This window comes from Pocillopora verrucosa, chromosome 1 (assembly GCF_036669915.1).
Source record: "Pocillopora verrucosa isolate sample1 chromosome 1, ASM3666991v2, whole genome shotgun sequence".
In the NCBI taxonomy this organism is placed as follows: Eukaryota; Metazoa; Cnidaria; class Anthozoa; order Scleractinia; family Pocilloporidae; genus Pocillopora; species Pocillopora verrucosa.
In genome coordinates, this window is record NC_089312.1 from 26,018,130 (window position 1) to 26,044,500 (window position 26,371).

At 38.0% G+C, this 26,371-nt stretch overlaps 2 protein-coding genes across 2 annotated transcripts; one reads left to right on the forward strand and one right to left on the reverse strand.

Moving 5' to 3' along the window:
* Window positions 1–6,005: 6,005 nt before the first annotated feature.
* LOC131771550 (uncharacterized) lies at window positions 6,006–11,066 on the forward strand. Its single transcript, XM_059087360.2, has 2 exons — window positions 6,006–6,324; window positions 8,387–11,066. The coding sequence occupies exons 1-2, from the start codon at window positions 6,151–6,153 to the stop codon at window positions 8,756–8,758; spliced, it is 546 nt and encodes a 181-aa protein (XP_058943343.2). The 5' UTR covers window positions 6,006–6,150; the 3' UTR covers window positions 8,759–11,066.
* A 123-nt stretch (window positions 11,067–11,189) lies between these two features.
* LOC131771549 (disintegrin and metalloproteinase domain-containing protein 10) lies at window positions 11,190–26,016 on the reverse strand. The gene is made up of 14 exons (XM_059087359.2): window positions 25,779–26,016; window positions 25,536–25,677; window positions 24,249–24,352; window positions 23,285–23,519; window positions 22,606–22,732; window positions 21,321–21,453; window positions 20,523–20,732; window positions 19,781–19,947; window positions 18,827–19,004; window positions 18,003–18,165; window positions 17,076–17,174; window positions 16,060–16,144; window positions 14,979–15,339; window positions 11,190–14,489 (listed from the first exon to the last, which is right to left on the reverse strand). The coding sequence occupies exons 1-14, from the start codon at window positions 25,840–25,842 to the stop codon at window positions 14,272–14,274; spliced, it is 2,286 nt and encodes a 761-aa protein (XP_058943342.2). The 5' UTR covers window positions 25,843–26,016; the 3' UTR covers window positions 11,190–14,271.
* Between the last annotated feature and the right edge of the window lie 355 nt (window positions 26,017–26,371).

Sequence of the window (26,371 nt, forward strand, 5' to 3'; positions counted from 1 at the left end):
TTCATGTGTAACCAAAGACCATGGCAAGATAAGGCGGTTCTGCGTTTGATGGACGGATGGTTTCTCCTCCCCTTCTCGTTGATAAGTTTTTCGTTGGAAAAAAAATGGATAAACAAAAATTCAATAGAAACAATGAACAAAAAGCGTAGAAAAATATTAATGAGATGCAAGGAGAAAATGAGTATGCTTGACGACACAAACGAGCAGTTCCACCAGGGAGTGTTAAATGAACTGGATTCGAACTCGGAAGTTCCGAGCGAAACTCGCATATTGTTGTTAAGTTTCCGTCATCATTATCGCAAAGGTAATCTAAAACAGCAAAAAACAAAAACAAAAACAAAAACAAAAACAAAAACAAAAACATAACAAAACAAATCTAAAACAGATAGAAATTTCCCAAACATAACTCATGGCCATTAGTTTTTTTTTTTGTTTTGTTTTTTTTTTTTAAGGATTTTACTCGGTTTGAGCAGGAAGACCTTGCACAACAATAACCTGAATTAGGTTGAGCCCGCAGTTCTTGCAGTGTCACGCGGTATTTCCTAGAAAACGCCCCTAAGGCACATCAAAATGGCGGTTTTGTTGCGCGCTTTGATTTGTTCTTATCTACAAAGATTGCTGTAATTCTTCTCGGAAATGTTCTGAAGAACCTTTCAATAAGTTGGCAGGAAGAATTTTTTTTTTTTTTTATAAAATATTCAGCTTAAATTGTATGAAGTCTTGTTCTCTCGCGTTTCGGCTACAGTCATTGTTATTTAAGAGATGCCCGGTTTTGAGCATCGGCAGTTATCTTACGCGTGAGACTTGCACGATGATGAAATGGTCTCCAGGCGATATATTCCACTTATTACACAATAACCTGATAAAGCATGGGGCTCCGCTGTGATTGGTTGACTTTCAAAAGCTGTGATTGGTTGTTTTTTAACAGCTGTGATTGGTTTCCTTTAAACAGCTTTTATTCTCAAGTTTTATCATTGTTGCTTCGGCGAGTTGGTTCCTCGGGGTGCTGTTGTCAACTTCTTTGTTCCTGCGTTTCGTAATCGTGGAAATCCATTTCTCCACTATCCTTAATGAAGCCATCTGTGAGGCGATTTAACAAATCGACCACAATTTTTTCCATAGTCTATTGAAGCAATAAACCGTCGGTTTACCGGCGTAAGAACCCACGCGGGTTATAACATAAAGAGAGAAGTTTGTGAATCATTCAACTTGAGCTGGAAATTTTCATGTTGTTATATTAACTGGACCACGACGTCCTATCAATAATCTTAGTGTTTCGCATTCTTAGTTTTGTATGTTAGCTTTTTGTCCACTGTACACGCTAAAAACCGTCATCTAAAAAAGCAGAGGACTTTGAAAGAGCATCGTTTCGCAAATGCTTTTCCGATTTCTCGCGTAGACAAATGAAACGGAGGCGTTATATAACAGTGACGTAAACAGTGTCACACCATCGCTTCCATCAGCTTTATTCGGGCGTCTTGATGCGCACATTAGGCACGAAAGACATCAGAAAAGGGTGTATTGTTGAAAACAGCCCAGCCATTGAGTCAGCCATGGTGATAAGTGTTTTGCTCCTCGACAACGTCAATTTGATAGACCACAATTAAATTATGAAATTTGAATAAATTCTGAAGTGACTCCCATTTCAAATATTTTATACTTACGAAAAAGAGATGTTTAAAATCAGTCCTAAATGTCCTTGAGAAATGAAGTTTTTTGTTGTGTTCAGTAAATGTCCTTTCAGTATCAGTATACCTGTAACCTGAGGCAAAGAGGTAAAAGTTTTAGATAGTTAGTCTGATAACACATGGCAGCAAAAGATGGTTGAATGTATTCCTAGAGCTGATCTGTGTGTGTGTTTGTGTGGGGGGGGGGGGGGGGGCATTTTTCGTGATTCTCAATGGGGACCGGTCATTGTTAATCCCCTGGAGGGCGAGGTTGGTGGATATTGGTTGTGTCACGATAAAATTCACCTGATTCCCCCATGTGACTCTGTAATATTCTTATGATTCCCCCCCCCCTCACTGGCAGTTACTGGTAATTGGCAGTCAATTTTCTATAGTTCTGCCTTACAATCTGTTGGCGACGACTGACGCACCCTTCGCCCTTCGTTTCCCCTGAAATTCATGTGATCCTCAAATCCTCCAACTCCCTTCCCCTTCTCCTCCCCCTTTAACTCCCTTCCCCTTCTCCTCCCCCTTTAACTCCCTTCCCCTTCTCCTCCCCCCTTTAACTCCCTTCCCCTTCTCCTCCCCCTTTAACTCCCTTCCCCTTCTCCTCCCCCTTTAACTCCCTTTCCCCTTTCCCTCCCCCCTTTAACTCCCTTTCCCCTTTCCCTCCCCACCTTCAACCAGGTGATAAATGATGAACGGTGTCTTATTCCTGCGGTTTAAAATAAATGACTTTTGTGAAAGAACACTTAATCGAGTATTTCTTCATCCCACTCTCGCCAAGATAAGAAAATCTTTCCCTTTTCAGAGAGTTTAATATTTTATATATTATGTAACTGAAACCGCACTTTTTTATCTGAAGTGAAATGGTAAAAAATTGGAATTAATGTTTGAAAAATGCTTTTCTCTGATTTAAACAGCTTTAAAATGAACTGGGCCATCCTGTTTAAATATTGCAGACAAGTAGAACGGATGAAGATCAATGAAACATCCACAGTCAATAAACTAGGCTTCCGCGGATTGAGACCAAATACTATAAGATATTTATCTCTGAGTCGGCTCTATAGTGAAAAATCTTTGAGATCGACATGGCGAAATTACTTTTTTTTTGGTTGATTGGTTTTTTTTTTTTTTGCCGCAGGACTGTGAGGTAAAAGTGCCGTCTCATGCAAGTGATGGGTCTGCATATTAAGAGATTAGCTCTTAGTAGGTTTACTGCGCCGAGATAACATCAACTTAATCTCCTCAACTACTTAAGGAATATAACACTCAAGCAAATAGAATTACCATGACACAACGCTGATGAAAAATGCATATCTACGCTAAATTTCCTCGGAATACGGTAGATTTATAAATACGGTTTGTCCCTGCATTAGGCAAATACAAGAGATCCTTGGCAAATACTGATAATGTTAAATCTTTATTTTTTTCAAGATCCAAAGTGTTACTGCCGGCGAGAGCCTCTCTTTTATTTACTCAGCCACGCCCTGGCTTCCTATTTTAAAGAGATACAGCTGAAAGAGGAACTGATCATCCAATGCGATAAATGTTTTTCTCATAGGCAATCGGTCTTTCAAAGGAAAATACGACCTAAATAATCTATTTTGCATTGTATGATAATCAACTTTGAATTATTTTTTTAAGCAAGATACGGTTAACTGTAATATGATGTAGCATTTATGTGTTGCAAAATTGGAAAGAAGAATATGATGTCGGTTTTCTATTGACTAGAAGGAGATTTTACCGTGATCAGGCAAAAGCAAACGAGCTATTATATTCAAAGAACTTTATTGATAATATCACCCTGTGATATCTGCATTAATTTTCCTGCGATTTCACTTTTCTGCAAAAAGTATAAATGATTTGCTTCTGATGGAAGAGAAAATATAGTAAGATGTTTGTCGAAAGAACAATACGTACAGAAGGCTACACTATCTGTTTCGTTCAAAGTTTAAAAATTGATTTTTTTCTTCAACAAAAAAAGTGACACTTGTTTCATACACGCAGCTTTACAATTTCCCTGTTAATGTTCAAAAAGGCGAAAAAAGGAATAAATTTCAAAAACCTTTTAAGAGAGATTAGCATTTAGTTTAATTAATTTCGTAACCGATTGCTGTCGCCGAGAATTTGATCCCCAGGCACTTGCTGATCTTTGCAGGGGTTCCAATAATTAACTTTTTCCATAAGCGACTGCCTGCTTATGGTGTAGCAGGCAGTTGTGCCCCGAAAAGGCGCCGTAAAGCGAAAGCCAAACACGAGAGCGTGCCCACTGGCTAAACAGAAGGTGGTAACGGGTCCAGCGGGCGGCAGTAGACTGCTGGTAATCAGCTTTGACCGAAATCCCTGATTTCAGCGACATATTTATTAAACATTCAAAGTATTTTATTTCGACATGATATGAACTGGTCGTTCACCTTGCTGTTTCGAGCCTAGTCCAAGTAAGTCTTTCGGGTCTTTCACTCAGTGCAAAAGTTTAACAATCATAGCACAAAGCTGTTGCCAAAATTTCTTGTTTCACTCCTGTAAAATATATGCGCTCATGTTTTTATAAAGTTTTTTTTTATTTTCCTTTCCACATTTGGGTCTTAGATGATATCTTAGCCACTTCAGTGACGCCAGTAGCCTGAGAACGTGTATTTTAATTAATTTATCGTGTATAGAATTCATTGTTTAATTTTTGATATACACTGATCGAATAAGTACCCGCTATCTGGCTAAATGTGCCTTTCCAGAAATTTTCCATAAGTCGCTCAGACAGAACTTATTTTTCAATTTTATCACTTTTTCCCTAAGCCCACCATTTCAAACAATCAATTAAAGAAGTTGTATCAACTTATCAAATAAATATGGTAGAACATGATTTGGAAAAGTAACTTAAACGAAACTGCGGAGACTTTTCGATTCTTCTCAAGACAACTGCGGTATTTACTTAAAGCTAAGTGCAATTCCAAACACATTAGCAGCAGAATTTAAATGGACTTTTGTCCTCGACACAGCCATCAAAAAGAGCGCCATTTGGCTGCAATTACGACGGGCTTGTCAGTGGGCGAATTTATGTTTGTGTCAAATACGATTTAAGCCATCCACTCAAGTAAGATGCATAATACTTATCCAAGGTAATAATTGTCTCAGGGTACTTTAAGGTGTGGGAAGTGTTTGTATTGTGTTGTTAAACTACCAAAGCGAAACAAGAAATTTAAAGCTCACCACTAGAAGTCTAGTTGAATCGCTGATAGCGTAAAAAAAAAATTAAATTAAAAAAAAAAACCTTTTTGTACCCAATGACTTTGTTCTCGCCTATTCATATATCCAGCAATTTTCCTACCAGCGGGGACGTTCTAAAAGTTGAATGCTGTGAGATAAATGCATTTTTTTCTGTGTATGGCAGTTAGATCAATGGAAATTTGCAAGAATTAGTGAAAGACATGTTAGGTCACGTTTATCCAATCCGTCTCTTTTTCACTCCTTAAATAATTTTATTTAATGGTTGAGTTAGGGCAGGGGGTATCTTGATTGTATTCTACCATGTATTTCGCACCTGTTTGGTTTATTGAAATATTTATGTGCCATGCAAATAAAAAAATCTTTATTTACCTTGGAAAACTTTAATTATCTTCGTTAAGTAGACAAGTTACATTCTGCTTTTTCCTCCTTGCCGTGACGAGAGTTGTATTGGCATGGCCCAAAAATTTTCTTAACTGTTTACAAGAACTTTTTGTTATCGATAGAATTTCGTTTTTGTTAATGTTGCTCAACAAAACGTTTTCATCATGCACTCTTTCACATAGCTTCACATATTCTTGAATTATATACATTTCGAACTGGTTCCGACTTGGAGGAAAATTTTCCCGTCGGTAAACCTCTAACGCCAGTTTTATGTGCTAAGGCCGTGGGAGGTTTGTGCACATCTTGTTATGTCTTTGTTCCTCACAACACAGCAACGAAAAGCGTCAGATTTCGATTCGCTAACGAGCTTTTATACAGCTTCTCTGCAAATGACAGAAAATTATGGACCCTCTGTCTTGCTGATGAGTATAATACTGATTGCGGAAATTTTATCTAGATCGTGTTTTCTATTTTCAACACCACATTAGATAACATGCCTGCTTACAGAAGTTCTTTTCATAAAAGGCAAATCGTTCAAGATGTTGCTGCGATATGTCCCAGTTTGTCTTGCGTCCACGACACTAAGTGGCCGACTTTTGTCTCTAACGAATTTTCAGTTGCAACACAAAGCATTGTTTACATTTAAGGGGGCGCTTTCGCATGAATTATCTTCCTGAAAAAGCGCAGCTGGACTTTAAGTGTACGTCACAGAATGCGCTTAAAATCGTTTCCACCATTTGAGAACGACGAGTACCAGTACAGACTCTCGCATAACTCCGCTTAATTGCTGGTATTTTGACTGCGAAAAAAACTACCTCAGAGATAAAATATTGTTCTTTATACATTGTTGATCTGTTCCACAAAGGAATCATATATGGCAGGAAAAAGAGAAAGCTTGGAGCGAAAAGCGAATCGAGGCGAAAACTGGGCAGCACCTGCACAGCAAAATCATGATGAATCGAGGCAAACAGTTCTGCTCCTTGGAGAAAATCTTCACGCGCCGAACAAAAACGAGCCACGCTACATTGTGGAGTCCGACAAAATAAAGGTATGAAATTCAGTTGTCGCCATTAATTTTGGCCGTTGTTGGAGAGACATTTATTTATACGAACATGCTATGAGTACTTTAAATGGCCATGTAAACACAACAGTTGCAGCTCTAATAACTTTGGGTAAATCAAACTAAAATATGTCAATTCTTGACCACATTGTCCTTGACAGAGTCACTCTAAAGAAACAAATGAAGACCTTCCATGTTTTCAGCTCTGAATATTTTTCTAAGCCGACACTTTCTCTAATATGGACCCTTTAAAGCGGATTTTTATAGTTTTTCTCACTATGAGAGATGTTTTCGCTTCGTTTTCGTTTACCCACATGGTGTTTTAAGAAATAGCGCGTATGTGAAGTGCAATCCAAGATGAAGGGCTGGAACTCTTTTTCCAGTGAAGTAAAAACCCAATACCGGCGTAGAAACATGATAAAAACTTTCTTGTACGTCACTTTTTGTTTGGTAATCGATATCAAACCCGCTACAGCTGTTTCCACCTTTTGAGTTCAAATCTCTTGGATTCAAACAGTCTTAGTTCTTTTTTTTTTTTTTTCTCGAAGGTTTGCTTATTATCTCAAAGCCGAAATGTTAAACGTTAGGGTTGTTCAGGTACAACTGCTGTTTTCTTTTTTTACGAAGTAGGATATTTTTCCAACCAGCAACCAAACAATCGGACCAAAAAATTTATTCAAATAAAATTGCACCTAACAAAATTGGGTAGCTAGAAAGCTAAATATTATCTTGCGAATTTGCAGAAAAGAGATTTTTAACGAACCGTGATAAATAATTCTTCAACGTGGGTTGTTTGTAACCGCGGGGAAAGATTGTAATAGAAACCTGTTCTGGCAGCGCAAAATCATCAAATAAATATTTAAACTTCGTTTTTTTGAATTCTTTCAACTGTAATTGAAAGGTAAAAATGGAAATTCAGAGAGCATTTTCAGTCAAAATACATTTCGCTCGTCACGCAGAAGGATAATCTCAAACTTATCATATGAATATAGAGTTTTATGAAGTAAAAATTTGGAAAAATAAATCATTTATTGAAATACATTTTAAATCCCCAAATTTCTCTTTCTTCCATGCTGCAGGCTGTTTATTTTTTCTCCAGCTGTAGTGCCAAGTTGTTCTCTCTTCAAATAATTGATCCAAAATGCAAATTTCCTTCTTGCAAAGAGTGCTATTAGGAACAGACAGTTGAATAATGACTGAGAATTTAAAAAAAATAGTTAATTGCTAAAGCTTCTTAGAGGTCAAAAATTAAATCTGGAAAGTGTTCAATCTTTTAGCAATGTTGAATTTAGGGTTTGGCTCCGTACCAGAATTAATGTGACTAAAATTAATGCAATACACAGTTTATTGTAAATGTAGAAGAACTTATCGCTGGAAAGGGTTTACCCGTAATTGTTACGAGACACGTAGTTATCACAAGTATGTTTCATTATGATGCCGTTTTCTTAACGAAATAATTTATTTTTCCTTGAAATGACTACCATCTTTTGGGGTTTTTAGGCCAAGATAAATGTTTCAAAGCAGGCAAACAAATTTAGGAGGCTACAACTCTGATTGTTTACACTCTATGTTGAAGGGATGACAGCTACATTTTAATTAATTGCTTGAATCATTTGCTCCATTTAAAAACGAAAAATGCTTTAGCATGATTTTAGAGTTCTTTTTACAAAAGCCCTCCTCAACCCGGGGCAGACGATCGTTTCCATGCTGAAAAGAGATATGAGTGCTAAATTGTATATTTTTTTTACTTTATTTAACGATGCACTCTCAAACACTAAAATCTCGTAGTTTTTGTATTTTGTATTTCTTATGAGAAAATATTGGCAAAATTTTTGTCGCTTTTGTTGCCACGCACAATGAAAACAAAGTAAGCTTCATAATAGTCCCAACAAAACGAGACCGTGGGTGATATTTTGAACACGCATGTTTTTCTCTTCCTGTTGACATTTTCTTGCTATCGTGCAAAGTTTGATAAACGCCACCGGGCGGAGTAAATACGACACAAGTTTATTATCAAAATGCGGTTCATTTTACTAATTCATTCTTTCAGGCTGAAGAGGTTAATAACTCGGATTCTGAGACACAATTCTCTGCCACTAGAACGTATTACAACACAGGTAGGACTGGGGTCGAAAACCACCAACAAGCTTTCCAATCCTCCGCAAACCAGGGTAACCACGGGCAAAATACCCACGCACCTCCGACTCAGGGGCTAGGGAGAGGGGACCAAAATCAGAATTACCCCTCATGGTCAGCACCGCGTGGTCTTATCGGCGTTATACCTCCCAGGGAGCTAAATATGAGACCAGGGGAAGACGATGCAGACAACTCACCGAACTATCGCCGTATGGCTGTTTGCCAAGAGACAGACGGTGCTTTGGGCCAGAGGACAAAAATGCGCGTCTACATGAAGCGTTTTTGAAACTTCAGAAATTATGTCTTCGAACAAGAGGAAGTTGGATTCAGATGCAGTATTGTGTAGCGATCAGAAATTCATATAGATTCGTCTTTGGTGATGCATTTAAACTCGCGAATCTTTCGTTGACAAAACTGTTACCGTCAGCGAAAGATTAGTCAAGGATCGTCTCATTTCTTCTTATAAAGCCTTTCGTTGATTTCGTCGCAACTAATTTTAGTGCACCTGTTTGTCTGAGTTTGACACTCCCTTTTAAGCCAGACATATCTACTGATATCTTATATTAGCCTACGGTTATTTGAAACAAAAGTTCATTGTTACGATTTATTAGCAAAGTAAGCTTAAGTTGGCCTGAAAGAAACCATTAGGAAAGTTATGTTGCGCACGTCAGAGCAAGTGATTCGAACCCTTGTTTACGGGCGCTCAACTTAACTTTTACCCTCGTTTCATGTCGCTCGCAGTCTTTCCTCAAAAGATAACTCTGAAAGAGGCTCGTATGGATAACCCACGATTTGGCCCCTTCCTTTCATAAAAGAAAGGAACCTTCGTGAAAGCAGAGATCTAATTACCCTCCCCTAAATGTGTAGAACACAAGGTCAACCGTCCAATGATCACCAGACAATGAATTAGAGGTCTGAACTCAATGGTCGTGCAAGTTTAGGCCGTTTTACCCAGTCTAACTTGCCACTGGACAAACTTTAACACCGCAGTGAATGTTTTCATACTACTACAGATGTATAAAAACACAAACAGGCGAAAAGGGTACAGAAAGTAGAACCGTCGCAATTGAGCTAAATTTTCAGAGTGCTGGCCATACTGTATAACTGTATGGAGGCGTCATTTGTATTGCCCGAAAATATCCATGTTCGTGTGGTTGTCGTTTTAGGAAATAAATAAAAAGAAAAAAATGCTGCACTGGAAATTTGAGGTTTCAGGAGGCATAAAAATCAAACATGGCAGTTCTATACGATCGCATGATTGTTATCTGAAAAGGTGTGTCAAAAACAGTTCAACAAAATACAGTTTTTACGAGATGGAATCTAGGGTTTCCAGCAACTGCACGCGTAATATTAGTGAGCCTTTTACGCCTGAATATGAGGTCAACCGAAAAGAAAACACTGTGGGAAAGATTGCCAAACGGCGACAGATTCGAAAGTTTACGAATGCTCAGATATAGATCTTGGCGACGTTCCATTCCATTACGCAATGTTTTGCGAAAAAGAAAACAGAGATCTTAAAAGTAAGATTTATCACGTTTCCTTTGGTGGAATTTCCTAAGATTTGCTGAACCATTAACTATACTTATGCCCTTCCTAGTCCCTGTTGATAGAAAAAAGATTTGAGATAGAGAACGAAAACAGGAAATTGAAAATAGCGAGGAAGCTGCCTTTGTAACTCCTATTTTTTTCGGCTTGTAAATGATCGGGAGGACAAACTTCCCAAATTTTGAGAGATTTCACCGAAGCAAATTGAAGAAAATCAAAGGCAAAGCCAAATTGTTGCTGACGAGCGCCTCCCTTCGTGGAGCCTTTGCTTAATATCAAAAATTATTTTGATAATATTTACTGCAGAAAACGATAGTCCGAACCTTGCTCATTGCCTTTGATGGCTTTTAGTGACCATGGAAAGCGAAAATATAAAAATGTTCTGGAAAAACATTACGCTGGCACGCGCGCAAATATTGAGCAAAATCACTATGGGGCCCCCTTAGAGTAGAAGAAATTAGTGATGATAAATTGACTTGGGTTCGATTTCCTCCACCATTTTCACGAGCGTGGGCTCATTTCCCGGACCGCAGTAAGATATCGTGCCCATCAATAATCTGAGGGACACTAAATCGACCCAAACAATCAACGAAGAAGAGTTGCTGTACAAAACTTTATTCACATGTGAAGACAAGCAATTATTAGAGTAAAAAAGACTTCGGGGAAATTCTTCCTCTGCTTTCCCCTCGCATGCAGAATGATTCAGTTACGATAAACAATTTGAATTGGGAAAATTCAATACTGTGGCAGGGACGTATCCAGGGATATTGGATTGGAGAGGGCTCACACTTATTCAAACAACACGAAAATCTCTTTTTCAAAACTAGAGGCTAAACAAGCTCAGAAATTCATTAGTAAATTTCAAACACTTCAAGTTGAGTAGCGATAAGCAATCTTGTCGTTTGGGGGAATTTTATGTTCACACAAGTAGTTATAATACCCGCACAAAGAGGGATATAGAGTTCGGGACCCCCCGTCCTCTCCTTGGATCCACCCTTGCACTAGAGTGTTTTTCCCCACGCCGGTGGAGCAACGATCCACTTCGTCCGGTTGACGGAAACGGATGTTGCCAGCACTTCTTATAGAACTGATTGACAAAAGCTAAGTATTTTTCCTCTTGAATAATGACAAGCACATAGTATATTGTTAAATATTGTATTTAAAAAGGCAGCTGAATGAAGAAAATATTTGTTTGACCGCTTTTCTTGGCGTAGAAATTCTGCCTTTTCGAGTTTCAAAACCTGTTCTACAATAAGTTAGTAGCCTACGTATGTGGCGGTTTTTATTTCTTTGAGTGTTTGATGAAAATAAAGGCGATGGAGTCGCGTAAATGGTCAGCCCAATCAAAACCGTCAGTCTGATAATTCAGCCGTGTTTGTAACGCAAAGCCTAATGATCAGGTACTAGCAACACAGAGAGTTTTTGGTCAAGACTTAACAATGAATCGTCTGACAGCAATGATCGCTCGTAAAAAACGTCAAAAGAACGACCAGTTTAACTATGTAGTGGCCAAGCACGATGGCCGCACCAACTTCATTCCAACTTCCCCCCCAAAATTCGGCACTGTTCATGAGCACAATATAAACCCGGGATCTTATCAATGTTTTAATATCACGCTGTTTTAGCAACAGGATGCGACTGCAAGTTGGGACGTTGCACTCATTTGAGAAAAAGACTGGACACTAGCAGCATCTCTTCAAGCTGAAGCTACGTTGAAAATAAAATATTTTCAATTTTCCAACCCTTCCGAAGACGCAGGACAAAAAAAGGTCAAAAAAAGGGAGAACTTTGATTTGGTTCTGCAATTAATCTTGGTTGAACGAGTAAAAAGTTAATTCACATAAAGAACATAAACCTGCCAATATTCGCGTTAGGCGTAGTCAGCCTTAGTACTCGCGTCTTCAATCACGGTCCCGACATTGCGTCCTAAGCACGCGCATCCTGTTGCTTAATAAATCTAAGATCAACGTATGAACAGATCAATATTTAGAGTCCTGTGCCAGTTAAAAAAGGCTGGGGAAACAGGTGCGGACATAGCCTTGGTCGTACAGTCTTAGCATACCGTACCTTACACAAAAACAAAGTTCAAAGGACCTGCTTTGAACCAGATACTCGAAACTTATCACACGATACATGAACATATCTATAACTTCGTCTGAACTTAAAAACTTTATAGTAAATGATTCTGAAATACGATAACAGAAAAAAAAAAAAAACACCAACCACGAAATTTGCCAATGATCTTGCATAGGCATCTCCTACTCAAAAGAAATTGGAAAAATTTCTCCTCTTCACCACAAACACGTACAGAAATGATCATAATCTTGCGCACACGGCTGAAAGGAAGAGAGTATAAGTTCGATTCTCGCCGATTGCTGTGCGCAATAGGGATCTCACGCTTTCCCTTCCCTTACATTCACCTTGAGCAAGAGTCTTGCCTCCAAACGCAAAGAGAGCAGATCTTGCTATAGACGAGCCAATAGGGGAAGCTTTTAGACGAACCAATCGGACAAGCTTTTAGATAAGTGTCAATAAGAGTCAAAACGTTCTCTTTACGAAGAGCCAGAGATATAAAATTCGAAGAAACATTTTATATTTGTGAATAATATCTAGGAGCGATGCGATTGAGACTAGTCAGCGCTTAACTTCTTTTAGGGGCAGTATTTGAATGGATTAAATAATTCTAACCGTGCTGAACGACTTGTAAATGTCCCTAAAAGAGTTGAGATTGCCACAATTTCGCTCAGGAATGTTGTTTAACTAAACCAAGATCGGATCTCAGACATTTCCAACATTCGTAAGTCAAAAAAAGCCGGTCAAAATAGTAAATTCATATAGAAATATCTGATACTGCCTAAATCAAACTTCTCATCAATATTAAATGACGGCTACTAAAGTGGCGATAGTTCACAAATATCCGTGACCTTAATTTTTTAAACATTGAAAACTATCTTGTAAAAAATGCTGTTGGCCTTGCATTCTGTCAACTAACAGGGTAGCATGTATTTTTTTTTTGATACAATGAACAACAATTAAATTAAACAAATCTCTGAAATGCCCCTAACTACAAAATATGCACGCGTAAAAAAAGCGATATCCCGACCTGTACATCAAAATAAATTCCTATGTTATGGAAGTGATCACCCTCCCATCCCACAATTAACAATACAACAATGGCTAAGGGATTCACACCTACAGTACATTAACCATTTCACTCCCAAGATCTCATGAGTAATTCTCCTCACTGTCGGCCATACCCTTCTCATAATGTTAGTTCAGGGAATTTAGTCTTAGATCAACCAATAATCCCCTAACTGATGTTTTTCTTATTCTCGTCACTAGTCTGCTTGACATTGTGTTGATACCGTAAGGAGAAATTCTGTCTTGATCACTCATGGGAGTGAAAGGGTTAACTAAGAAAAGCTACAAGTGAACAAGTACACCACACACCTCAAAGCTCACCTGATTGCGATGGAGCTTGCATCGCACATGCCTAGTATATTTTTCGACCTCAAGCTAAAACGGTCATATAATCTTCTGTTTTTTCCGAAATTCTTTTAAGACTAATTTTGCTCTACTTTCCAATTCTTTGATAAAGATAACTTTCTCTACGTCTCAGGAAAGACAATTTTTTTTGCAGACTTTCTATGAAATGAAAAAGACATATTAAATAATAATCAAGGAAAATAACCAAAACCTTCAAGATGCAAAGACATGCAAATATGTCTCTTCGCGAATATTCAATATCAATGCCGGTGAACATGAACGTTGTAGCGATTGTTGTCATTATTATTCAAGCTCACAAAAGAAAAAACAAAAAAAAATTTAGGTGAATCCTTCTCAGTGTGTGACTTAAGCAATCATGCAGCAACGTGACGAATTGGGATTGCGTGACATTTCAAAAGGGGTGAACAGGCCTAACCTTTACTTAACCCTTTAACTCCCACAAGTGATTAGCATGAAACTTCTCCCTAAAATATCCCTACATTCTTCGGCAAACAGTTTATGAGAATATTCAAACTTATCAGGTAGAAGCTGCCATCTTGATCTAGCACCAAGTTCTCATAACTAATTTACAAAGAAATGTATGGCAGCTACAAGGGAGAATTGACAAGCAGATCTTGGGAGTTAAAGGGTTAAGCTCGAGCAAACATTGTACTTCAACTGAACAACAAAAATACAAAGGCCCATTTTTAAAGTGTACAAATAGTTATCAAATTAGCTAATACTAAACCAGCCACCTGAAAAATCGTGTCAACGTCCATGCATTTGGATGGGGGCCCCGGGGTACGGTGGCGGATCCTCGTATCCGTTGTATCCATGCCGGGGGTTTCCTCGGTTCCCTGGCTCCATCTGTCGACCTCGCTGGTTAGGTCGGTTACGTTGTTGTTGACGGCGGAGTGTGAGCTGACGATGTGGCTTTCGGTTCGGGTTACTGCTCGGCGTGTGAACGCTGCAAACCTTGATGAAGCCTAGCGGCAAGGAAGGACGATATAACGTGTAAGTTGTCAGAAAGAGGAGTGATTCACTTAAGACGCCGCTTTATTGTAAACGTGTTAGTAATCTGGCCGCATACGTCAAACCACAACACGCGTTTTACCGACAGCTAGCACCCTAATTATCGTTAAAAATAATTATTTGAGGCTAGAATGCTTCTAACTCCCAACTTTTCAAACATGTAGACAAGGTGAGGCGTGACTTTGTTTCGCCAGGTAAGTGGTCATTTTGCATATCAGGATTAAAAATGACAGTGTCCTTTGTCGATATCTTAGCAACATTTGAAGACAATTTCGAAAGTTTGAGTTCCTCTCTAGGATCTTAAAACCGGTCAGAGTTCTAATTTCTTACAAACTTTTGAATCGCGGAGACATCCCTTTCATTATTTTGAAGCATACTTCTCAGCAGCACTGAAGTCTCTAAAACATATTTGGAGAGGCAGAGATTTAACTCGTTCACTGTACCTGCCATGAGAAGAATGAGACCTACACCCATAAGCACCACCGCCCACCAATACTCCTTGATCCAATCTAAGTATCCCTTAATGGCCTCCTTGCTGAAGAACTTGTTCTTTAGACGTGACAAAGGCCCGTCTGCGTCCACCGCGCGGCACTTAAGGAAAACATCACAGTAACCATTGAAGTCATTGCACGGCGCGCCGGGAAATTGTTTCAGATTTTTTCCCTTCTTCATTTCTTCAATCTCACTGGCCGGCAAGCATTTGCCTTTTTCACCGTCTTTGCAGCACAAATCACAGAGATGATCTTCTTGTGTACACTGGCACTCCAACTTGTTGAACTTTAAGCAAATTGAACCGCTGCATTCCTATACAGAAACAGTGAAAAAAAAAAAACCGCAATAATAATCACACAGGTTAACAAGCTAGTTTACCATGTAGACAGAACTTCTCAACCGAGCGTTTTACTGCACTCTACTACTGTTTGCGGAATTCGAGCATGCAGAACTCCGAGCGTTGCAGCTGTAGAAATGTGTAAAAAAACTGTATGGGAGTTGTATAATCTAAAAGCGGAATAAGGATAACAATTACAGAAGGAACATTGTACTCAGACGAAAAACTCAAGTACGGTAGTTTTAGTCTGAACAGCCCATGATATATCTTCAATCAATGCGGAGAAAATTTGTTTCGAAGGAATTTCGACAATTCATGTCTGAGAAGAACTATCTGAAAAATACCTAAGTTTGATTGTTTTTTTTTAAATTTTTTATAATTTCCTGATTTTCTGTTGGTGCAGCCGAGACCAGGACTAGGACCGAGGCCGCTAAAATTAGAAGGGAACACATCTTTGTTCCGCACTGACTGACAAGATCAGTTAACCAGTTTAATATTTTTTATAACTTTTATGAACATTTCATCACCAAATAAAGGATGCAATTACTGAATTGGAAGATAGGGTAGGACAATGCAGTCTAATCATGGACTTTCTTCACGAAAAGACCAGCCTAACCTGCTAAAGTTCTGATAAAGGTAACCACCCTACCTCGAAACTCCTACTCAGTAGCACAAACTAGAACTCTAAAACTTACTCCTTGAAGGCAAACTTGTCTTCCGTTGTTACACAAGGTGAGATTGGCTTTAGGGTCCGGAGCAGGACAGGTAGCATTAATTCCACTTTGAAAAAAAAAACATTAAGGAAAATACCAACAACAAACATAAACAACAAATGCAATGTGTTGCTGCAGTGTTGCTCGGAGTTCTATATAATCTGGAGTAAACAAAACTTACAAGACTACAGCGTTGCCTCCCTTGTCAATGGTGTCATAAAACTAAAAATTCCTGGCAGGAAGGTACAGCTGAGGGAAATCCATGGACGAGTGAAATGGGGATGAGTAAGACGAAGGTGTTCTATGTCCTGATTGGCTAACCACGGGGACAGCCTTTCTTATTCATGTGAAATAAATTGCTTTTTTTTTAAATTCAGTTTTTCATTCATGAGCATTTTCCCTCCACCCATGACTGATTTCTTTTTTCCTATGAAATAAGTTGCTTTAAGCCAGCTTTCGGCAACACTTCACCCTTTGGCCCCCGAGGGTGGGTGGGGTGACTAGCATCAAATTTCTCTTGAACCAAGATTATAATCATGAGAGTAAAGGAAACGAGCACCTATTACAGAAGCTCTTGATTGACACTTAACTTCTCCTTATAAGGAGATGTATGGAATGTGGAGGGTGCAAAGGGTTAAATATATACATGTAAGCTTGTCCAGTCAAAATGACCTAATGTTGGCCTAGTGTTGGCCCAATTTTGTTCTTCCTCGCTTCTTTGGCTTTCTATAGTTTCTCAACTTTGTTTACATCCATGAAAAAGCAAAATAAAACAAAAAAAGGAAAGAATAAAAAGAAAAGAAAACACTATTCACCCATTTGGAACTTAAGATTAGTCAATGATGCATTTGAATGAAACTGGTTCTTTGATGGTCAGAGGTCAATTGCTGCTCATCCAAAACCCTCCTTTTGACGAACCAGGACAACATGCCATGAGAAATGGAATGGTTATGGAAATAAAGTACAACGTTGAATGCACACATGTACAGAAAGGATACTTGCAATAGGAACGGTTGGCACACTCTGTCTCATTAAGACACAACACAGTTTGTTTGTGTGGAGTGCAATTGTAACCGCAGCAAAGACCTTCACTTGGGCTGGAAAAGAACACAAATATGTATTTAACATGCTCTTTCTCCTTAAGGGTAACTGTTACAGTAATTATCTCTTGATCAAAGAGGTTGATTCTGTAAGAGAAACTAGAATATGACAGCCTAAACAAAAGAAAGTCAATTTGTAACCTTTTATTAAAAAGCTCCTGTGAACTATCTACAATGTACCACAATGAATAAATTAATGTGTAGAGTTTTGCCAGGGAAATACAACCTCATCTAATACAACCGACTCAAAAACTTGTGGGCCCTAATTTAAAATTCCTCATCAGTAACACTAATTCCCACAAAAAGACACAGCACACTTAAGTCATAACTGGATTAGCAGAAAACATCATCACAACTGTTCTTGAGCTTACTGCCAGGGCTTCTCCTAGTTTCAGTTGTACAGAGGGACTAGAGGCCCAGGGATGTTAACGTATGAATTCCAGCTTAAACCCCTGAATTCCCTCAGGGTCACTTGACAGTTTAATGGAGCCAATCAACATTTACCTTCCAGAATAATCTACAGTGCAGACAGGAACTGAACCTGTACTTTTAAAGTACAGTAAGCTACCCATTTAGTCACTGTGTGTCTTTGCAATGAAATAAGTAAGGTATTAGGAAAATGTTAAGCTGACACAATTCAAATGATCAGAGAAATGACAGTTTCAATTTAATTATATTTCCAGGTGTGTAGTACAAAATGAAATTTTCAGCTAGTTTTTTAGAGAATGATCCATGACCATCAAGCAACTACACAACCATGATTCAAATTTGTGGGTAACATTTTAGTAATGAGATGCATGTTAAACAATAAAATGATTAACCGACCTGCATGTTGCATTTCCCCTTCGCTTACAGCCACTTCCTTTGCTTTGAGTGTCACGACCCACACAACATGTGTCCTTCTTACACGAATCATCAGTTTTATAACCACAGTCACACTCCTCCCCATCTTCTGTAACCTTGTTGCCACAGATGGCTCCCTGAGCCTCTGAAATGGACAAAGGAAAAAAATTCAACACCAAAGTGCAAAAACCACTCATTAAAGAATAGCTGCTGTCCTTAGTCAAGATAATTTGATTCACAACAGGCTATTGTTGTACTTTACATGTTGAAGAACATAATAACTCATTCTTTCAAGTTCTACACTTTATAGGTTATAAGGCTGCTCAGCTCTTATCATTACACAACTTTTTTCGTTCAACATTTTCTTCTTATTTTCTTGGTAGAGTACACTGAAATCCCAAGCATTTTGCATTTCACGAGTTACAGAAAAAGATGTTTTGTAGATGAGATGCTATTCTTTGAAGCTTTAGCTTTTGAGATGAAGTACTGGTATTCATCACTATCAGTAATCCAGGAGAGAGAAAGCTTGTCAATTTAATAGAAAAACTCTACAGCTGCTTCTGCCAAATTCCAGCTCTTGTATCCCTGCTGCTACAACCTACATGTACAGTTGTATGCCAGAATATACAGGTCTAAATCTTAGCACAGTTGCTTATACATGTAGCTGTACATGTATCAAACTCTACCATCTTCCAGGTTGTTGACTGTACCCTTTGACTGGCCTTGAATTTATCTTTTATAGCATGCCACATGTGAAAGCCCCAAACATAACACACTAAACAAGAAGAAAATGCCGCACTATTTACCTCCAAAGCAACAGGAATTTTCAGTACATCGCCCTTTGACATTCATCACCTCGTTCATTTTTGTCCTGCTACATGGTGAAAAAAGTCTGTTGTTCTTTTGGTCTCCACTTGTAGCTCTTGCAAACATGATGTAATTCCCATCAGATCCTCCTGGGGCACATTCAGGAGTACTGTCGTGCTGTGAGTTTAAAAAGAAATGTTGTCAGACAACTGGACAAAAACTCCACACAGTCAAGTAGTTTTAAAAGTACATTCCATGCGGAAGGGGTGGGGGAATCCTGGCTCAGGGTGCCCAGCTTACAACATCAACACTTTAAATACTTAACATCCATGCTTTCTCATTCATTCTGACTGATGAACAGTAGGACTAAAACATCCAGAGAGTAATTTACTGTCAGTTATCTGGAACTTCACCAAGCTATTGTTTTGGTTAACCAATTCCCCTCCCTCACCCCCTACAGTAAATAAAAAGTTTGGGTATCACCATGACAATCTGGCAAGCACCCTGATGTGAAACAGCATGACACCTCTTGGAGATCCTTGCCAGACCCTTGAATTTGCAGGCTAAAAGTTAAAACTATCTGATTTTCACCCTATAAAACCACTAGGCATTACATTTTATGGGTATATAGTATTGAAGGAGTTCAAATGCTCTTGGGGTGGAGGGTCCTATATCCATTTTGCTTGTCTCTGGTATGCTTTGTGGAATTATGACATTTCTTGACTATGGTGCTTGCTTGTATTATGAACAACTTTTTTTCTCCTTTCCTTTTTTCATTTTAAATGGTTTATCATCCCTTTTTACCCACAGCTATATTATTAATTTGATAAAAAATGCCCAAACGAATGTACTAAGTTTACCAGAAGCTCTTCACAAGTACATGTATAAGTAAGAATGATCATTACAGCAACAATGTATGCCAATTAATACAAACAGACATCATTAAAACTTACTGGCGAGCCAAAGTTATGGCCAGCTTCATGTGCAAAGGTGATCTCAGAGACTTTTCGTAACACTTTCTTGTTATAATTGACAAATGTGACAACTCCAGTGTTCAAACTTTTTGTTTTGCCATCTCTAAATGAAGTAGCCTTTTCACAAATCCCCCCTGCAGCTCCACCTTATGATAAATGAAAAATAAATAACACTTATACCTGAGAAGGTAAAAAAGCAATGAAGTATGTACAGCACTGACCTAGCTGTGGTCATTTGAAACATTTAGACAACAAGAGTGAACAGAATAGCAGCTTTTATTTCAGGATTCCTCTACATGTTTAAATTTCAAGCAAAAGAGGCTACTGTAACAGTATTATAAACATGTTGTGGTACATCGATTTTGTAAGAAATCCAATAAACGGATGCTGATGTGAAAGAGTCTTTGGATTTATCAAAGTGATCAGCCATATTGATGGTTTGGTATTACTATAACCATGAGCTCCTCAATGTTATGTCAAAATTTACGTGCTCTGAAATGTATTGTAAAGTAGTAGGTGGTACTGTTGGTTCCAAATATCAAAGATTTTTAGCTGAAAACAGATGTAATGTCATGCAATACTCAACAATGCCCTTAACAGGTACTGTTAGTGGAATTAGGGGGTCACATTCATGTACAGCATGTATCTTAGCCAGGCACTGTAGCAACTGGCATAGGAATAGAGTCACATAACCAACCCTTAATATAAAAGTTCTTATTACCTGCTTCACCAACCCATGCAAGTCCTAACACACCATCTGCAAAATCTCTGTAGGTAAAAATGTATGACAGGCATACATCATCATGGTTCTCCTCAGAGTTCAGCTCAAGGAGCTTTTCCACTCCAATGTTGCTATCTCTGTAAGGGTTCCCTCCATCATTTGCTTCAGCAGTCCCATTGGCAAACATTCTCTGGATTTGAAATTCAATGCCTGATAGGAAAAAATTTGCGTTGCATTTTAAACCAAGCCCAATAAGAGCACAAGATTTCTAAATACATCTTACTGGCAACGCAAGAAGATCATCAGCCTCATTTGGTCAGTGGTCATTTTTGTCAGTGCATGCCCTTGTAGAACATTGTCATTAACTATCTAACAGCTACATCTTTGAGTTCTAAGATGTAAGCAGCTTTGAAGGAGTTGCTTATTAGCAGTCTTTCATGCTTTTGTGTTTATTTTTCTTTAATATCACATTGTCACTTTCCCCTCAATTGTCTGAATGTATGTTATGTCTTGAGAGGTCCCTTACAACTCCAATAACCATCACCAGCAACTCAATATGTTTCAATCTTGTTTATGTTTAGTCTTTTTTTTTTTGTGTTTGTTTTATTTCCAGGTGAACAAAATGTTGTTTCTTTTCACCTCCTTATGATTCCGGGTCACCAAATAGTGAATTTGAACAACAATGAGCTTGTAGTCTGCACTCAGGATGATACATGTCAGTTGTCTTATTAGCATCATCTAACTTCAGAATGAACAAGTAAGTGGTGTAGTAGGGTATATATTAAGTGATTACTTTACCGTCAGCTTTATTATCATCACTGAAGTCTGTGTTTTTGAAAATAGAATTTGCAGCCTTGACATGTTCTGCCATCAGTAACATTGCTCTCTCCTTATTTCCACCAGCCATGTTTTCTGTGAACAAATGATCGGCCTGCAAAGCAAGGCAATCATTTTTAATGAAAGCTGCAAAAAGAGACATTTTTCCTTTTTGTTTAAATATGAAAGGAAGCTGATTTTTATTCTTGAAAGTTTTGATTAGATAAGGCAAAATAAGCTTAGAAGCTCAAAGATTCATTCTGTCTCACCTCATCCCAGTTTTAGAAGCTCAACAACACTAAAATAAGTGTGCTATAACTCCTTGAACAGGATTTCTGTCCATTTCATGGCTACCAATTCTCTTACAATAATATACTGGTATCAAAAAATTTTCAACTCCCTCTTGCAGAGAGGCACTGTAAGGATTACATGTAAGGGTAACCTCTTGATTACTGGAAATTTGTATTTTCCTTTGAATTTGTCAGAATTCCAAAATGATCTTGAACTGCAACACCAACATGCACAGGTAGTGCATCAATCATAAAGCACATGTACATGAAACTACCAAAAAAACACTATCAATGTCAATCACTGTAAAGTGATTGTGTTTTGGTAAGTTTTTTGTTGCGATATTATATTTTGGAAAAAGTATAATAAGCTTAGGATACAAAATTATATTACATGAGACAATTAATTGGCAATGTTACAACCAGCTATTCTCCTCTAACAAGTAAAAGGTTAGTTACTCAGAAAAGTACATGAGCAGTTGCCAATATTTTTAAAAGGAGATTTAGATTTCAAGACTTGTGACAACTGATGCAACAACTGAACGCAAGGAAAAATACCGAAGGTATTTTGATCAAGAAACAAACACCTCATGAATTGGTTCCTTAATTAAAAGACAAAGTACACTTGAACCATTATGTGATTAGCTTCCTTTATTGTAAAGAAGAATGCTAATTAAAATAATACTAACAGACTCACTACTTCAATCACTGTTTGACAAAATAACTAATCACATTTCAGGAAACCCCGATTTCAATTAATTTAATTCAATTACAGTAATTAGTTCTTAGGAATAAAGCAAGCAAAGATGAAAAAAGGCTTTAAAACCATAATGGAATTCATGGCTCACTTCCTGTAATTGGATAGGTCAGGGCTGTGTAACTGACCCTTTTAACTACTTTGTAGTACTTCAACATTAAAATAACACAATCAGTGGACCTAGATGCCCATTTGTGTGACATCAATTGAACAATTTACTCACTTGCATCTTCAAAGTACAAGACAACTTTTTGGGATCAATGTCTCCTGCTGCCCTGCGATATCTGTATAGGACTGGTTCATATTGGGTGTGATCCTCCTTGACTTCCACCTTCCCTGTCACTGCTGACCTGGTTGAGTCAATCAAAAAGCAAAAATTGAGAATCAAAGAGGTACTGACTGTCAGTTTGCTCTTGGTTTCTTCAAATTAACACTTCTTTGTGTTGAATTGTCAAATATATAATATCATATTTTTATATTGTTTATCTAAAATTGGTTTCTCTTGCATGACAAAGATGCTGGGAGCAGGTTCAAATACATGTATTACTGATACATGTACATGTATATGAACAGTTTCCAAAATAATTCAGAAATTCCTTTGATTTGTTTTGAAATAAATAATGCCAAAATGTTAAAGGTCCCTGGTATCAAGTCTCTCAATCAGTCTACATGTATTATTCATCACTCATCTCAGTCTAAAATCACAAATAAAGAAAGGTAGCCCACAAGTGAAAAATGCTGAGAAATTAGCAAAGTCTATCACATGTAGCTTAATGTATTGGCACTGACATTGATATACAAAAGTGATAAGTAACAGCTAGTGAGTCAAGTGAGTATGATTGATATCCCACGCTTCCAGTGTTATAAAGATGTCTCTATTTAAGTGTACAATGTATATGTACCTTTTAACTTTATCCATCCACTTCTTGGTTTTCTCTGATACTCCACAACCTGGACCATAGGCATGAGGATAATTCACATCTCTGCTTTCATAAATAACTGAGTGGAAGTCATTGGGCTCATCCTTGAAATATTCCTTGGCGGACTCCACAAAATACTCGTCATCTCCTACATGAATTTTACCCTCGAAGACGCCATCATCAGAAATAAAACCATGAACAAGAGATTTCTTGTGTCCTGATTGTAAAACAAGAAAAAAAATTATGTTGTCAGTGCATATCAAACAAAATCCATAAAGGCATTTGCCCATGTAACTGAAATTATGTGATTTCACACACTCAAATACACACACAATAAAAAAATCATGCAAGTGAGCCACTAAAATACAAATGTAGATTGTAGAGGTGAAAGTGGAGAGGTGCAGTCTCTATTTTCCAACCTGAATGACCACTAAATTCCCTTTGAAGCTAACTTCTCTCCTAAAATTATTCACATTGCAGTTTGTCTGTGATGAACTTGCATAGTGTTGTCAATTTTTAACACATGCTTCAAAATGCAGGAAAATTAAAGCACAAAGAGTCCATACAAGTTGATTTACACAAATTGTACTGGTACAAGAGTGCTACAAAATTTTAAATTGATTGAAGTTTAGGCAAGGTTAAAACTAATGCTATACGGCCATTTTTATGGATGGGATTTGGTTTGCCCCATGGAATTTGGAAGGGAATTGATGGGTACTTATGCTCAATTTGACCATTCCCCAACCAACTCTTTGGGTGTTTGTTGACTGATTTGACAAGTGCCTGAAGAAGTGATCCTGCTTAGTTGCCATAAAGACTAACTTCTAGCTAAGGAGACTGTTGCCTTCTTTCCTCTAAATACTGTTGTTGATTATAAGTAACGCAGCGTTTTACAGCAAATGCAATGAGGTTCTTCAGACACTGATAACACACAACTTTCAAGTACCTTCTACATCCCCTGCAACCACTTTAGCAGGATCAAAGTAAGCATCCGCACTAAAGTCATCTGTAAAAAGTTCTGTATCCCTTCTGAGACGAAGCTTAAAATCTCTGTGACAAGAAAACCATATTCAGTGTTTATATAAAACAACTGTAAAATATCAACCCTGCAGACCAATCAACTTGGGTCTTAACAAGGATTGTTTTACAAAAAGGATGGCTGATCCAACATGATTACCTTTTTCATAAAATAACTTTAAACTTACAAATTTGATTGTAATGAGTGACCTTTTTCAGCAATTCATCTCCATTAAATATGCAACCAAGGGTTATCTAAAGAGGGTCCCAAATGGTAGTGTATTGCTTAGCTGTCAGGTGAGCTGTCACTTGGGTTATTTGCAAGGACATATTCTCTAACACATGCCCATACCTAAAGCCCTTTTCACACTTGGTTGTGGCCAAGTCAACCTCAATATCATTCAGTTCGCATTAACAACAAAATAATTGTGGGCATTAAAACTTAAGAAACATGCTTTCTATTGTGCATGCTTCATTTCATTAAGTGATCTGAAGGGCAGAGTTGTAATTTTACATGACCCTTCAAGACCAGCAAAATAATATATTCATAAGCTAAATTATAAGATGACTTCTGTATGGGGAAGTAGACAGATGTTACTACCCAAACGATTTTATCTGAAGGTACTTGTATGTTTCCAAATTAACAATGTACAATACCCTGAGGAATGTTTAAAGATGCATGCTCTTTGTTAATCCAAAATTACTTCATATAGTGAAAGCCTTATGTGAGAGACATGACTTAAATGGGGTCCGCAAGAAGAAAAGAGGTCACCCTTGGCCTATGTCCGTGAAAAATCAAGTCCGAGTGTTCTTAACTACCAGAGCTAAAAAAGTCTAAAAAAGTATAATAGCACTCCGTATGGGGAACTACTCAAGGTTTACTAAGAAGAAAGACACAACACACCTCAAATTATAACACGGATTGCTGTGCTCCTATGCTCAAGGGACCTCCCTTGTATTATGCTTTAGCTTTTGTGTTAAGTCAGTTTTGAATAAAAGAAAGTATGACTTTGGTTCTAATAACATAAAGAATTTAATTCCTCACATTGTTTATATACAATTGAAGCTTTAGTTAGGAGACAAGCAAGACGGGAGATGTAATCGCAGCCCTTCTTTCAGCATGTAACTTGGAAACGACTTTAAAGTTATTTGCGTCTTTGAGGTGTTTCTACTAGATCAAAATTCCCTGGAATACGACTTAGACGTTGGTTCTTACCTCTGTTTAGTTTTTAAGTGTAATTCAACCACATGATCGCTGTTTGGACTTGAACGCCTCACTCGACCGTGTTGCTGGACAACTGGAGCCGTGTCATAATTTAAAGTCTCGTAGTGGTTTATAAAATCTCCCAGCGGCCGTCCTATTAAACCAAAACACCGACATTATGTGGGAATTCATATTTCAAAGGTAATGCAGTTTAATACGAAGGGATAACAAAACCACAAACAAATTTCAACTTACGATATGCCACAACATAACTTGTGAGGAGTATGAGAGAAGCAAAACAAACTTGTGAAGCTGCCATGGTTCGTAACCGCGAGGTTCCCGCACGAGAAGGCGCAATATCAAAGGTCCTGTCAATATATAAGGTTCTATGTTGATCTTAAGAAGACTGCAGTTTCAAAGTCTGAAGGAATGGCGGTGAAAGATATATAATTTTTCAAAATTCGAAATCTCAACTCATTCTCACTCCCTTGGGAATAATGCGCATGATCACGATCGTAAGCAGCTATGACGTCATACTTCGACAGTGTTATTCTCCATGGTTACTTCGTAGAAAACAAAAAGAACTTCCGTGATGCGGGCCCCTCCACAATATATCAACTAATGAAACATATATTGGACTGTTTCTTCAAGTGTGCACCGTGAGAAAATACGTTCTGAACTACAACAGGCATATTATGATTCCTTAAAAGTTTTCTTTTAGATCAAAATGTTCCTAGAAATTCCGTAATGGTCATTGATTTAAAAGCCGTTCGAGTGTCTCGATTTCAAACCGTTACGTCGTGGGTTAAGCATTATGACGGTCTAAAATCAGCGCGTAAAAGGCAATG